Source organism: Protobothrops mucrosquamatus, unplaced genomic scaffold, assembly GCF_001527695.2.
Source record: "Protobothrops mucrosquamatus isolate PMUCROS unplaced genomic scaffold, P.Mucros_1.0 scaffold110, whole genome shotgun sequence".
NCBI lineage: Eukaryota > Metazoa > Chordata > Lepidosauria > Squamata > Viperidae > Protobothrops > Protobothrops mucrosquamatus.
Genome location: NW_015386482.1, coordinates 247,627 through 260,146, shown reverse-complemented (window position 1 = coordinate 260,146; position 12,520 = coordinate 247,627). Strand labels below are relative to the sequence as shown.

Genomic DNA, 12,520 nt, shown 5'->3' with positions numbered 1-12,520 from the left:
AATAAATAAATAAATAAATAAGTATCAGTGAAGCTAACATTCAAGTCTCTTACTGGTTAAATTCCCCAAAATGTATGATGCGGCATTGTGGTTTTACACTGACTATTTGGGTTATGCTGAGAAAAAGAACAAAAATCACTGCTGTATCGTCAACATTTGCATATCTTGCAGCAATAAAAATTCCCTCACTGCATCTCCTTACAAAAAGAGGAAGACAAACCTGAGTCTGGGCAACATGATTTGAGAAAAGCTCAGAGAAAATGAAACAGATTCAAAACAAATATGATGAAAACATTGGAAATTAAGTGTACAAAAACAGAGGGTTTCCACTACATATAGTTTTGTCAGTTTCCAGAAAATATATTAAGGTTATTGTGATAGCCCATTTCATATCCTAGAGCAGGGGTAGGCAACCTTGGCTCTTTTATGGACTTCAACTCCCAGAATTCCTGAGCCAGTATGGCTCAGCTTGGAAACCTCTCCCTTTCCCCTCAGCGTGGCTGGCTAAGGAATTCTGGGAGTTGAAGTCCACGAGTCATAAAAGAGCCGAGGTTGCCTACCCCTGTCCTAGAGAATACATGTGAATCCCTGACTGGATGATCAGCTAATTTGATCTACTTCAATCAAACAGGACCCTAGATCAAAAATGTAGACCTTGGGTTTCTTAATTAAAGCTTAATCGTTTAAGTCACATTGCCATTCTGGACTCCAAAACAGGTCTGATTTTCCTGCCCAAAGAAAGAAAAGTCACTCTTCAGCAGCTAGTCTTATCTGTTCTTCTGTCAGCTTTACCAGGTAGACCAAATAGAAAACACAACCAAAAAAGATAATTCCATTTTATTATAAAGCTGCATTAATAGAACCTGGCAAATCTGAAAGTACAATTCTCTCACCATCTCCTTTACAAGAAACTAGGGAAGGTTTCTTCTTATCCTCTTGCCCCACTATCCAGCTTCAAATCTTTCTCACATACCACTACAGTTGTTCATACATCTGGACACCATGTATCTCCCCAGTCTCAAGGCCAATTGTTTGCATAAACTTAGTGTAATGGGTGAGATTCTGACAGTCTTATAAAGTAGACCAGACCCCCACCCAAAAAAATGTTACAATGCAATATAGATCAGGACTACTATTACTGTGACTAATTTTATTGTTAGGTTTAGTAATCTTGCAAATCTGAATATGCTTCTCTCCGCCCTCACTTTATTTTCATGTAAAATAGAGAGGGGCCTGTCTAAGATTTTACTCAAATTAGTTTCTTGTAATGGACACAAGCAGTACATCTCTGAAAATTTTCTTGATAGCAGCTTCCTCTGTCCTTCAAGTCCATGATCTGTGTCTTCTATTGATTTTATTCCTGCTTCCTCCTGTCTGTTGCTCTTCCAAAATCTAATAGTGCCAATATCCTGAAGATGCTTGATACCAGGGAAGGTGAGTACTTCCTTTAATTTGCAGATCCTGGAACTTCTATCTAAGATCTAGATTTGTGGCCTTTCGTCTGGTCCAATTCATATAGATAACAACTTTAGGACAAATGAGATTTATTTCAAATTTAGGACTCTTAATAGAAGACAAAGCCTAAGGCATCATAAACCTTCTGGCATTAAAGGCAGAATGACTAGCTTAATAATAATAATAATAATAATAATAATAATAATAATAATAATAATAATAATAATAATAATAATAATAATAATAATAATAATAATAATAATAATAATAGTTGGGAGGGACCTTGGAGGTCATCTAGTCCAACCCTCTGCTCAGGCAGCAAATCCTATACCATTTCAGACAAATGGTTGTCCAGTTTCTTCTTAAACACTTCCAGTGTTGGAGCATTCACAACTTCTAAAGGCAGATTGTTCCACTGATTAATTGATCTAACTATCAGGACATTTCTCCTTAGTTCTAGGTTGCTTCTCTCTTTGGTTAGTTTCCACCCGTTGCTTCTTCTTCTGTCTTCAGATGTTCTGAAAAATAGTTTGACTCCCTCTTATTTGTGGCAACCCCTGAGATAGGCAGCAAACTCCTACAATGGATCAAAGACAAAAGCAGAACTTGTCAGGGAATCCACAATACACTGGTGGATTGGTTCAGCTAGAAACTGGATACTAGATACTAGTTAAGAACAAACCACAGGTTGTTCCAAGAAATCAAACAACTCTTTGGCAGGTCATCAATGGCCCTCCTAGCAGTCCCACCAATTGAAAAGAGAAGTTATTAATCTCATATTTCCCAATTCAGGAAGCTATATTATTAAGGCAGCTCAGAGGCGTTTGCAATCCATTCATTTAGCTGTGTTTCTAAGAAAGGCAAATAAAATTATTTTATTTTACCAGTTTTTTTTATTGAAGATCTGGCTTAAGTTCTTACAGAAGTATATAACCTATGAAATGAGCTTCTCAAGATCTAGAAATGTTCCTTTAAGAAACTGAAGATGGAGCAAAAAGATGTCTTATCCCAATAATTCTTTGCTGAATTATTTAAGGGCTCATGCCTACTTGTACACAACCTTTCCTTCTTCTTTCCATGAAGTGTACAAGAGTTCTATCCGATTCCTTAGGAGGTTGCTAGAGTAGGTCCATGGCCACAGAGTTTCCCATGAGTGGAGGTATAAGTCCTGTTGCAGCAAGAGTTATCTATTATTTCCTGCAGTTGCCTCTCCCTGGTCTGTCTAGTTTAGCTTTCTTCTCCCTTTGCTTTGCTGTTATGTGGTTTGCTGTGCCTGGCCTGACACTTTAGCACTTCTCAGATCTATCAAATTCCATTTTGAATTAGCCAAAAGGGAAGTTAAATGTGATTGTAAATTCAGCCTTTTTATTAACACTACCCTGACCTTAGGAGTAGAGGGAGAAATAATTAGGTGTTTGCTTTCTGGACAAACAGCAGGGAAAGTGCGCTTCCTGAATGATGCTGCTTTAAGCTGCTGGGTAAAGATAACTAACCTGCAGTCAGAGCTATATTTCACAGTGGGAAAGGTGAACTACATTGCCTCTTAAAAATTGATTGACGATCAATTATAATAGAAGACAATCATATAAAACTATAAAGCAATAACATAATAAATATAAAAAGCAAATAAGACTATTAATAATAATGAATGTAACAGATAAAATCAAAATAAAACTATTAGCAAATCAATAGAATGTCAACTCTTAATGGAAGGAGAATGTTGTTTATGTTGTGATGGAAAGACCCATTATGCAAGTTCCCCAGGGGGGTGGGCAAGATACATAACAAAATGAAAACATACAACCATCATCAATCCATCATATGTATTAAGCTTACATACACATTATACATGAAGAATAGAATACTTCTGGTTGTTAGTTACAGACAGTTGACAGCCAAACATATTATTAATAAGCTACAAAACCTATTGGACAATAACATTACATTTCCTCAGGCACTTGGAGGCAAACCTCTACTTGTATCCAAAGAACCACCAACCAACCTGAACCAGATTCTCACAAGCAACAACAAACAACCTACACATTTATGCCAATATGAGAATCAGACACTGCAAAATCTCAAATGTCTCCTTTGACCACATATCGACATCGACAACTCAATCACAGGACTTAGCAAGTATACAAAGATTATAGATACCTTCACCTTTCTACCTCTAATGGAATAAATATCATCATCTTCCATCATTGTTCTTTGAATTCTACATAGGACAAATAGGAAAAAAAATTGTGCAAAAAAAGTAATGGATAGAAGCTTGACATGAGGACTCAGAACAAGGACAAAGTAATATCAGATCATTTCAAACTTTCAGGATACTCTGTGAACGATCTCAAAGTGATTGTTTTGGAAAACTGAGTTTTTAATAGCACTATTGAGAGATAAATTGTTGAACTCACAATAAAAAAAGACCAGATAATCTCAGAGGGTCTCAAAACAAATAAAAAAAAACCCACTATGACTTTCTAACATATTATAATTGTTAACTTGGGAGGTATTTATAATTTGTCTCACACGTAACCTGTATCTGCACAATCAATCTTTCTTACTCCTTTCACACACCCGGTCTTTTCCTAGTTTAAGTCTATATCAGTCAAATCACTCTATGCATTTTATGACATGAGCTGCACCTTATGGATGCTTATGCCTTTTGATACAATTTGCTAAATGGAAAAGGTGCTACCAGACGCCTTCTGATTTTTGTCACCATAGACAAATATGGCTCTTCTTTACAATACATTATATTTATATCCTACCTTTTCTTTAGTAGCTCAAACTTCTGGACATGTAACCTTATTTTATCCATATAACAACATCCCTTTCAGATAGGTTGAATTGCACAGAAAGATAGTAACTTTCTGATAATGTCAAATCTTGAATTGTGTCTCCTCCATCTAAATTCAATGTCTCTGCAATGTAGGTAGGATGTGATTAAATAATATAAATATAAAATATAAAGCAGGAAATCCTGCTTACTTAATGGAATCTGTTTTTTCTTTTAATCTTTATGTAGTATTTAACTTTGCTTTCCAAAATAACATTTATATTTCTCTCTTATAAAACAGCTTAATCCTTTATTTCAATAATTATTTAATATATCAGCTGCCTTCAACATATGTCTCTTTGCAAGATTTTCTTTTTTAATCATAGAGATCAAAACACCATTCCCATTGCTGTAATGGTCTTTTTATGTTGGGAGGGAAAAAATGTGGCTCGTTGCTGGTTAAGAGCTGATTTCTTTTCTGCTTCTTTGTTTGACAAAATGGTTCTTAGCTGCTTCATGGATTCTGAGCTCCAGGAAGTGCCTCCTTTCATTTCCTTATTGAATTTGATTATTTATTAGACATGTCCACTTTTATTCTTTCATTTGTTATTTCGTGCAGACCCACATGTTGCATTTGCACTAGGAAGTGGATGCCAAATTGCTTTTATGACTGTAGCTAGATGCATGCATGTTTGAAGGGTGTTTTCATGCTGTTTCATTATGCTATATTTATAAAGTAAATGTAGGTATGTATTCCTGAATGAATAGATGAGATAAGGTGGTAAGCTTAAATGAGGAAAAAAATGGAAGAGAAGACTGAGGAAATAGAACTTTTCTTGTGTCCCTGTGAAACCTAAGGAGGTATCCTTTTGGAATATATTGGTTTATTAGTGAAAATATGTCAGAATGATACATTTCCTATGCAATACGAATATTTCCATATATTATTGATAACAAATCCAAATTCAATCCAATCTCTCAGTTCAGTGCTTAAATTTTTGAGTCACAGTTTTCATAAACTGTGCTAAGCAAATTTTTATATCATAACTAATAGATTATGGATAACGTATGGTGGATATTTCCATAGACTCTAGATGCAAGAAATTACCTATTAGGCATTAAATAGGTAATTTCTTGTATGTAGAATTTATTGAAATGTCCATATGTTATTCATAATCTATCAGTTATATTGGTTTATAAATCAGTACGTACATACACACACACATATCACCCCAGCAAATAAATAGGTATTATATTGCTGGAGTGATTATATATGTATGTATGTATGTATGTATGTATGTATGTATGTATGTATGTATGTATGTATGTATGTATGTATATACTGATATATAAATCAGTAAATTTATCTCAGGCTCTATTACACTGATTGAACATTTAGTTATTTAGTTATTATTTTAATAGGATCCCAGTCTGGGTCAATCTGTAATGCCTAATTTTTATAAGATCAAGAAAAAATACATTTTAATTGCTATGTATTTGTAATGACACTTTGCTTTATAGTCTGACCATCAAAATATCCAAGAAGAAGAATTTTAAATGTATTTGTTTTTAATCCAATAATTGAATTGTGTATGTTTGCTGATCAAGCTTTATGAGTATGTAGCTAGATTCCTCAGGAAAATAATAATCTGCATAGTTGAGCTCAACAAATTGTTTGCTGACAACTAATACAATTAAAAAATATGTTTATCATTAGCATTTTAGACTAATGAAGAGTCGGTCTTAAATCTTGCTACAGTATCTTTTGATCAGCACTACAATGTATAGATAGAGTTAGAATTATTTGTTTACTAGAAGATAGAAAATATCTGTACTTAAAGAATGAATAGTGAAAGACTGTAGATATAATTTTTGCTTTTGTAGATAAGAAGCTTGGATATTCAGCATGAATGAAATACATGTAAAAACATGAATTGCATTGAACCATTGCACTGTATTTTAACTGAGGACAAAACAAAATCCTGAATGATTAGGAATAGGAATTGAAATGAAATACACCCAAAATGTTGATGTGAATAAATTGGGCACTTTGCTCCCATTGGACTTTGGGGGAGATCAGACAGAATGAAATCCTGTTAACCTATCATAAATAACAGGTTTTAGCAGATGAATACAGTGGACATAGTAAAGTATTTTGCCTTGCTTAAAGTGGTATCAGAAGAAGGATTACATTCTGGAATTTTTTAGGCTGTTTTGGAGCACTTTATAGTTCCTGTAAATTCAGATGGGTAAAAATATTTAAATAAGATGCTTATGTTTAAGTGTGCCAAAATCTCTCACTGTTCAGTGAAGAGGAAAAAAGAATCTCTCCCCACCTCATTTACCAGTTAAAGCATATTAATCCTACTTCTATTCCCAGGCCTTATCCAACAAAATTTCAGTAAGATTTTTTAATTAAAAAAAGAGCTGGGAATTTACTTTTCACCTTCACCCAAAGGTGAATTTTTTAAAAAATGTTATGGATGTATAGCTTACCTAATACCTAATAGGGAGCTTAAAAGTAGAAGAAAAAAAATAGGAATTTCAGAAATACGCAATAGGCTAACCTGAGAATATATAGAATACAAAGTTGGCCATTTGCTTTTCTTAATGCATAACAAACTGTTGATCAACATTTTTTTCATACAAGGTTATCTTTCCCATACAGATGCCCATTATATAACTTGTAGAATTCAAGAATGTTCAGAGACCACCAGGAATGGACCTTTTTTGCATTCCATTGATACAAGTTCACTTGTTGTCCAGGATGAATATATCTTTATTCAGGTAAGTCTACACATCTTGGCATATTTTTATGAGAGAATTGCCTCCCAGTTATCAAAATGGTACCTAACTGGGAAATAATTTATTACTATGGGAAAATTCTCTTTATTAAAGAATCAAAAATATTGATCATATTTTCAAAACAGAATAAACCTTAATTGACAAAAAGTGATAAGAGCACAGTTGTTTTCATGTTTCTAATAAAGGAACATCGATTATATTCTCAAAATGCTTATCTTAATATCAAGAATGAAGTTATCTATCTCTCAATATATGTAATATTTTTATTTCTCCATTTTATTTGTATTGATAATTTATGGCAAAATGAATGTGCTACACTACTGTTATTGGTTTTCCCTTTCCCCATGTTTAAAAAAATATTTCCTGTTACATCCATGTTTTCTTTAGTTGTGGGTAATGTAACGAGCAGTCTCTTAAGTTATGCCAGAAAACACACACTGCAAAGACTACTAGAATGATGTTTTATTGTTACAGGATATATTAACAGAATTTTAAAAGCCTGCCAGCATTTCCATCTGCTTCTCCTTAGACTAAAAAGAATTCATGGGAGATACCTTGAGCATCTTTCTGACCTTTTTCTCTTATTCAGATGATGTTTATTTAATTGCTCTTTCATTTCTTTTTCAAGGTTATGACAATACTCTCCTGATAACTGTCCAAACAATATAAATATATATTTATGGTAATTTTATTGTTCAGGTATTATTAAATATAAAATATCAAGCTAATAGAATGTTAAATGTAAAGGATATCCATCTTTACATTTAGAAAAACAGACATTCAGTGACTATTCAATTGACAGGCTGTCTTTAGATATGGGGAGAGCAGATGCATACAGGTTACATCTTCCCTAATTATAGATTGTAGTATAATTATGACATAAAATATATATGATGAAAAGGTAAAATTCAGAAAATGAAATAAAATATATCCAGTTTTTTAAAATGATATTATAAGTAGGGATATTCAAAATAATTTTTTCTCAATTATGCATTAATCTAGCAATAGCAATAGCCCTTAGATGTATATACTACTTCACAGTGCTTTACAGCCCTCTCTAAGGAGCTTACAGAGTCAGCATATTGTCCAAAACAATCAGGATCCTCATTTTACCGGCCTTGGAAGAATGGAAGGCTGAGTCAACCTTGAACCAGTCAGGATCAAACTACTGTGGACAGAGTTAGCCTGCAATACTGCATTCTAAACACTGTGTCACCACAGTTCCTAATCTACTGACTCCAGGGATGCTCTAATACTGTAGGTGGTTTTTTTTTTATCAGAAAGCTGTTTTTAGTGTTTTAATTGTAGTTTTTGCTCCAGAACACTTTGAATTGATTCCTGCTCCGGAAGATTTATTTTCAGGAAGAAATTGGACCATCTTTGAAATGGCTCTTTTACAGAAGAAAGTGAACATTATTTCATGGGCAGACTGGAATTCAATTGCTGATCCATCCTCACTTATGGAAACTTTTTTAGCTTTTTTCCTGAATACATTCAACTTCACAGCTTTCTCATGGTATGAAACATGAACTGAAACTCCCTATATGAGTTGCTATGAATTTATGAAGAAAAGGCTAACCAATGGATGTAACATAAAAGTTGTGATGTACACTGATAAGAATAAAGATTAGTTCAAAGATTGCAGCATGCATATAAAAAAGTCCCTGTGGAAAGATAAATAAATTTAATAATAAATATTTTTTTTAAAAAGGCGAAATACAAATGTCATGTTTTTTATAAAACAGCTCTACTTAATGCACTAATGTCCTTAAATTGTAAACCCTTTGAATGCTATCAAAACCATAATCCATTATATATGTTCTCCTTCCATGTCTAACTCACTGTAAAACATTGGTTGTCCTCCAGTTGTTGCTGAACTACATATCTCAGAGTTTTTCAGTATTGGCCATGCTGGCCCTTGATCAGTTTGTTTATGGAGTGTATGGATTGTTTATTTGCAGTGATCTTATGAGTTTGCATAGTATTTCTTTCTGGAAATAGCAAGTTATGAGGATATGACAGAAGCAATTCAACAAAGAATTTTAGGACTTTTCCTTACACTTAGAATACATGATTGTCTAAAGCAGCTTTCTCCATCATGTGGTTCCCCTTCATATGTTGAACTTCAACTACTGTAATCCCAGGCATCATTTCTAGAGGATAGGTAAAACCTTCTAAAGACAGGTCCTATTTTTTATTCTGAAGTTAAGCAACAAATATCAGACACTTTTCACAGAATTGACAGGGTAATCTTTCATTTGCACTGGTTGGCATTCATCAGAAACAAAATGCTTGGGGCTCAAAATCTTTGCTGCTATTTTTAAAAAAGCAATGCATCAAATTTTGGATCATTGTTTTTCAGCTACTGTTACAGAATATTTTTGTAATCTGCTGTTTTGAACATTAAAAGTTCAGATGAAGATTTTAAAACTTACAAAACTCACACAACTCATTCATCTTTCTATGCCAAGAAAGGCCTGTATGGTCTCCCCTTGCTTGTATAACACAAGAAAACTATAGAAGGTTATACTCAAACAGAACTTCAGTTTTATTTGAATCCAAGTAAAAATTGAGGATAAATTTGGAATGTTAGTGTACGTTCGATAGAAAAGTCCACATACCTGCAAGAAACTAGGTTCCTTGGTGATCAAAGGCATCTACAAGAACAGAGGAAGATAATCCACACCCTTGCAGATATTGTTGAACTTAATTCCTATCAAATGTAGCCAGCATGACTAAAAGTCAGAGTTTATGGGATCTGTCATCCCAAAATATCGGGAGGGCCATAGATTTCCCCTCTCTATTAGGCTATAAGAATCCAAGTAGCACATGATGAGAACATATTACTTTACAGCATCGATGTTTCTAATATACAAATTGCCAACCCACAGTTTTATAGAGATATACTGCCTGCAATTACTATGCAGTTTTCAAGAAATATTCATGTCTTGATGCAGTCTTTGGAAGCCTGTAAAATATTATCTAAATTTTTCATTGGCCACTTGATCCCCCTTTTTTCCAGTAATACTATTCAGGATTTCTTTACATCTCCCAGCAATCTTCTTCAAAAGGAATAGTATGCATATGATATATATGAGTGCCCTTTCCTGAATCCAACCACACAACTGGCACACATCTTAGAACAAGCAATGTTGCCTTGCATGATATAGACTATAATATTTTTAAAATGTCGAGTATTATAGAAAAGCTGTCACTCACAGTTTTTTTCCCAGTCCTGCTATACTTTTTATTCAGAACAAAGGTATAGGAGTTGGAAACATTTCAAGAACTATAACAGAGTAAAAATGTATATATTATAGTCATTAACTAGCATTTTATATATTTGTAAAATTTTACACAGCTCAAATTTAGATACAGAGATATCTAAATAAGATTTCTAAATAGAATATTTAATATTACCGTAAATAGAATATTTAATAATATTAATAGAAATAAAGTGCTTCAAATTGCAAGACACTATAAGTACAAGTATTAGAATAGTAAAACTAAATTATAAAACTACTTTGTGAATAAATTACTAAAATATTAAATTGTTAAACTACTAAGTGGATAGATATGTGTATATGTGTGTGTATTTACTTTGTTATGGTTCTCACCAGTGAGATGTAACAGAAATATATAGCATAGAAATCATAAAAATAGTTTGCATATTTATAAGATTTTAAATTCAGAAGAATGTTTTCCTTTGTAAAGCAGTGGCAGCTGAAGGAGATCATGCAATTCATCATAGAAGAGTTTAAACTCATAGCAAGCAAAGTTATGAGGGTAGGATGTAAAGAGCATGTGGGCTAGAATTGTAGTTTTTTCAGCTCATGGGGAAAGGTTTGCTCTTCAAAAGGAATATTGTTATAATAGTGGCCAAAATTGTGGAAACCTTTTCGGAAAAGTGTACAGTAGAAATGCCACCTTTGGTTAAGTTTCCACCAATTTTTCTTCTAATTTCTTTATAACTGTAGCCTTGTTCACTTAATAATACTATTTTACATCACTTTCTGGGCAACCAGTCAACTCTTTGCACCATTACTTTAATTTTATTACGTTTTACAAGCTCACTAAATGAAAGAAAAAAACGCAACCAACTTGATAGCGATCACATAACACACTGACAAATGTCCTCTTCTCAGCTTTAATACATGATATCAATAACTGAATCCTACTGTGATCTGATTGGCTCATTGCCAAAACAAGATGGCACCTGATTGGCTCTCTAAACACTCATGCTCATTGGCTACAATCAGATGAAGGAAAGTTACCTGATATCAACCTAAGCAAGTTGTGCATCCTTTTTCTGGTTATTTGGCTATAACATTTCATAGAATACAGTACATATAATTTAACAAACTTTGTTGCATTAAATTCTTTATTAAATTATCTTTCTATTGATATATAATTTTATGGTACTACTCCCAAAAAAAGTGGTGTTATTAGACATCAAACCTCAAAAATACACTTTTCCCAAAAGGTTTCCACAATTTTGGCCACTACTGTATAATTTCACTTCAATATTCAGAGGGTAAGACATTAAAGCAAACTAAGGAAACAGTTTTTGGCAGATAATATTGAACAGTTAATTAGTTGATATGAAGGGTTTCCTGTGTATATCCTGGCCTCACTGACATGATCCTTCTGGATGTTGGTTTTCCAGAGAGAAGTAATAATAACTAGAAAGATCATGATGGTCAAGGGCTTTATCAAAGCTTGAAACAGACATAGCATATGCAGACTTTCCCTAGATTCCAGTGGGATCATTCCAGCTTCTAAATAAAGTGTTGTATTTCAGATACAGCAAGATATTTGGAATAGCACTTTTATGAATATGGACTGAAAAAAAAAACCAATTATTTTATGCTCTTTGAAATAGACATTTCCCTGGCATTGAGTTGGTCTCACTCTGCCGCTCTTTATGGAAGCAGTTAAAAGGATAGAATGAGTAAAGTTCAATTTTGGGAAGTCACAGTTTTAAAGAATTTTGTGGTACCAGGTGTATTCTTGCCTGCTTTTCTTTAGTATGAAAGAAGCCTAATATGCCCCTGTCAGAAATAGATTTTAATTTAATCATGCCAAATTTAGCATATTTGCTTTGGCAAATATGATGCCCGTAGACTTTGCATAAATATTAAGGACAAGAAAGGCCAGAATGCAGCGTCTTTCACTCCTTTCTAAATGGAAATATCAGTAGAGACGTAGCAAGTACATGGGTAACACTTTTTGTGCAACTTCCTAATTAGCCTTTGAATGATGAATGAATGAATAAACTTTTATCAAACTTACCTTTCATTAATAGAAAGACACTGTATTTGGGGTCTAGCCATTTCCATTTGGCTTTAATTGCCATTTTCTGTTATAGGGAAGTTAATGTCTTTATTTAGATGTACTAAAACACCAAGGCTTTTGTTATCTCTGGGTCATCTCAGCTTTTGATCCTGAAGATAGGTCTTAATAAGTTTCTTATACAATCCA

The 12,520-nt window shown here is 33.4% G+C and overlaps 1 protein-coding gene across 1 annotated transcript in view; it reads left to right on the top strand.

Annotated features, from left to right (window-relative positions):
• Positions 1-12,520, top strand: part of SORCS3 (sortilin related VPS10 domain containing receptor 3) — a 476,983-nt gene that overhangs the window by 339,430 nt on the left and 125,033 nt on the right. The window contains exon 7 of the mRNA XM_015812775.1: positions 6,903-7,021. Coding sequence (XP_015668261.1) covers positions 6,903-7,021 — 119 coding nt within the window. The remainder of the gene's footprint in view (positions 1-6,902; positions 7,022-12,520) is intronic.